The 3003-nt window shown below is 36.2% G+C and overlaps 1 protein-coding gene across 1 annotated transcript; it reads right to left on the reverse strand.

The window, feature by feature from the left end:
• Positions 1-1339: 1339 nt before the first annotated feature.
• HSPB3 (heat shock protein family B (small) member 3) lies at positions 1340-2694 on the reverse strand. Its single transcript, XM_031057839.1, has one exon. The coding sequence runs from the start codon at positions 2528-2530 to the stop codon at positions 2081-2083; it is 450 nt and encodes a 149-aa protein (XP_030913699.1). The 5' UTR covers positions 2531-2694; the 3' UTR covers positions 1340-2080.
• Positions 2695-3003: the final 309 nt, after the last annotated feature.

Consider the following 3003-nt stretch of genomic DNA (forward strand, 5'->3'; position numbering starts at 1 on the left):
GCAATCATAGCTAGAATAGTTTTTATAATAACTTGTAAGTTTAAGTGATAAAATTTACAAAACTCTCTGTTTTTACAAGATTTACAAAACAAAAATCACCAAAACAGATTGCTAACTTGTGATCCTGAACACTATCCCAATAGTTGCGCCATAAGGTGGTGTAGAAACCAGGGGTTTAAGCCTGTACAGTTTTTATAAATCTGGCCTGTAAATTTTAAATTTTACACTAGACCTGTATCTAGAATTCAGTTTCTTAAGTCCATGTTACATCTTCTACCAGATTGCTGTCTAGTGAAGCTCCTAGATGTAGAAATCTAGATCTGATTTGCTATTTGATCTTAAACCAATATGCAAATTGAAGACAGGCAATATGAGGGAAAAGCGCGAGGTTGAATAGAAATGCAGGGACATATGTTTTATATTTGGTTTAGTTTGGTAGAAAACATTACACTCTTGACTTCTGGTGTATTAAAAATATAATTGCATGTGATGGAAATTTACAATTCAGACTTTATTTTATCTTTCTTGTACAATTTTTTCTGACTTTTAGCACAATTAATGGGTAAAATACGATAATTGTACCACCCACTTTTCTAAAACCAATTGTTTCAAATATCTTTCAGTCTAAACAACAAAAATGTAAATCTTTCTCATAAATGGACATGTGCCGACATACAAGCTTAGGATTTTAATTTGAAACTTAAGGAACTCTCTAGCTTCAGCCGGTGAGAGCCCAGGTTTTGTTCATCATAGTTTTCTTGTATTCCTAAAATTGTATTTGTATTCAGTTTCATTTGAATATGGTTTTGATTTGTCCAAACAGCAGATGGCTGTGATAAAGCGTCTGTTTTTAACTTGGCACTTTCCATTCCACATTCCTTTACTATTCATAGCACACCAGTCATAGTAGTCTCCAGTACACATAAAAGGAGACAGTTCGACTTGCAGATGCAGTTACCCTCAAATATGTGAGTATTTACAAACCCATAGCATTATTTCTTTTTAATATTGAGAAGACCACATAAATATAGAAGGTGGATATTTTTTCATCTCTGCCACTCTCATGAAATGTGAGACACTGGAACAGAAACTAAAGCTGAGTCTGCAGCATGGAACCCCTATATTTAAAATTAGATTCATGTAGGGCCTGTGTTCCTATGGGGAGAGGGGAATTATCATTGGCAGAAAAATTTGCTCTTGAAGACAGAGTTGTGGGATTGCCTAAATTGTCAAGCAACATGGACAAGTAAATACTCATCAGATTAAATGACAAGATTACCTAAAATGTGCAAGAAAAAAAGGCATTTATGTAAGAGCAATGTCTTTTTATTACTGAGGTTTCACAAAGAAGAACTTGGTGCTTTTGTAAACAAAGTATTTTCTTCAGTTGTTATGTTAAACAAAACCAATTTTCTGAAATGTCTTTAAAGGTTTTCTTTCAAAGTAATTTGACAGAAAGTATAATTTCTATATATTGTGTTTTCAAGCAAATAAAATCAAGCAAATAAATTCTTTTTTCTTATCATTGGAAACATGCAACACACTTCTAAAAAGTAATCTCTTGAGAGTTTTTTGGTACAGAAGCTTGAACTGTGGAAATAGGGATTTTTCTCTTGATGCCATCTTTCAGTTCATGCGCTTTTCCCGAGAGAAGAATTTAATATCAAAAATTAGAAAACAGTTTTTTAAAATTTCTATAAGATTCACAACTTGTCCATTCCTTCTTTAATGTTTATGACTATGTATAACAAATGCTTACTGCTTAGAAATACAATTCCTGCTACTTAACTCAAAACTGTGCTCCATTTTCAATATGTTATCAAATAGATTTTTTTCTTTTCTTCTGCTGAGACTAGCCTGAGTTTGCTACTGTTTGAACAGCCTGTGTTTTCAACCTATGTGTAGCTGGAGGCAAGCAGTATAACAGTTTACATCAAACAGTAAACTCAGCATACAAAAAATATATACAAATAATTTCCCTTAATAAATACAGCTTACTACACCCTACAGCATTGCATGACTGATATAATTTTGTTACATTAAGAATGATTTTATCTCACCGATAACTATAGACATGGTTCTAATTCTTTTCCAATGAGTTCTTCATTTCAACAACCAAAATGCCATCATGGCAGAAAAGTGCAGACAAGTCTTTGTTCTCCACTCCGTTGGGTAATTTGTATTGTCTGGTGAAGCTTCTGGATATGAAACCATGCTCGTCCATCCTGGGTCCGTGCTGAGCTTTAATGAGGAGCCAGCCTTCGAAAGTCTGGATAATGATATCTTCGGGGCGGAACTGCACAACATCCAGCAAGACCCGGAATTGTGTGTTTTCCTCCTCCTGGCCACCCTTCCCGGCCCCAGCCGTGCTTTCTGGGGCGCACCTTCGGTCGCTCGGTGCAGTGGTGGCAGGGCCCGGCAAAGCATATAAAAGGTGGTTCAGTCTGTGTGCCTCCAGCTCCTGGCCAACAAACTGCTCCTGGTAGCGTACAGGAGTTTCCACCCAATGTCTTATGACAGCTTCTGCCATTGCTGAGGCAGAAAGATCAGGCTGCTGCTCTTGCTGTGTTGGGAAACTGCAGAGTCACACTGAGCTTTTCCCAGCCGTGTGTCTTACCCACAGACCAGTCTATCAGTTGATGTCGCCTTTCACTTTTAGAACAGGCAGAGCTTAACATTTAATACAGTGTCGTGTGCTGCAGTGCTGTGAGTCTTGTTTCGTCTTTTATCCACTAACAATAGAGCACTATTTATAGCGCTGCAGTCTTGAGTGGCTCCAACACATGCATGGCTTTCATGCAGGAATAGTAAAAGAAACATTTTCGTGCACGTCTTCTTATTGCAATATTGCGCTGTATATAATTATGAATAATGATTACACAAATAATGTGAATTTTTTTTTATTTAAATGGAAGTTCAATACTTTTGTTTTTCCAAGGGATATGTGGCAATAAGTACAAAATCTGTATTTTTAATTGAATTGTATATTTTAAATGAAATGTG

This window comes from Geospiza fortis, unplaced genomic scaffold, assembly GCF_000277835.1.
Source record: "Geospiza fortis unplaced genomic scaffold, GeoFor_1.0 scaffold443, whole genome shotgun sequence".
In the NCBI taxonomy this organism is placed as follows: Eukaryota; Metazoa; Chordata; class Aves; order Passeriformes; family Thraupidae; genus Geospiza; species Geospiza fortis.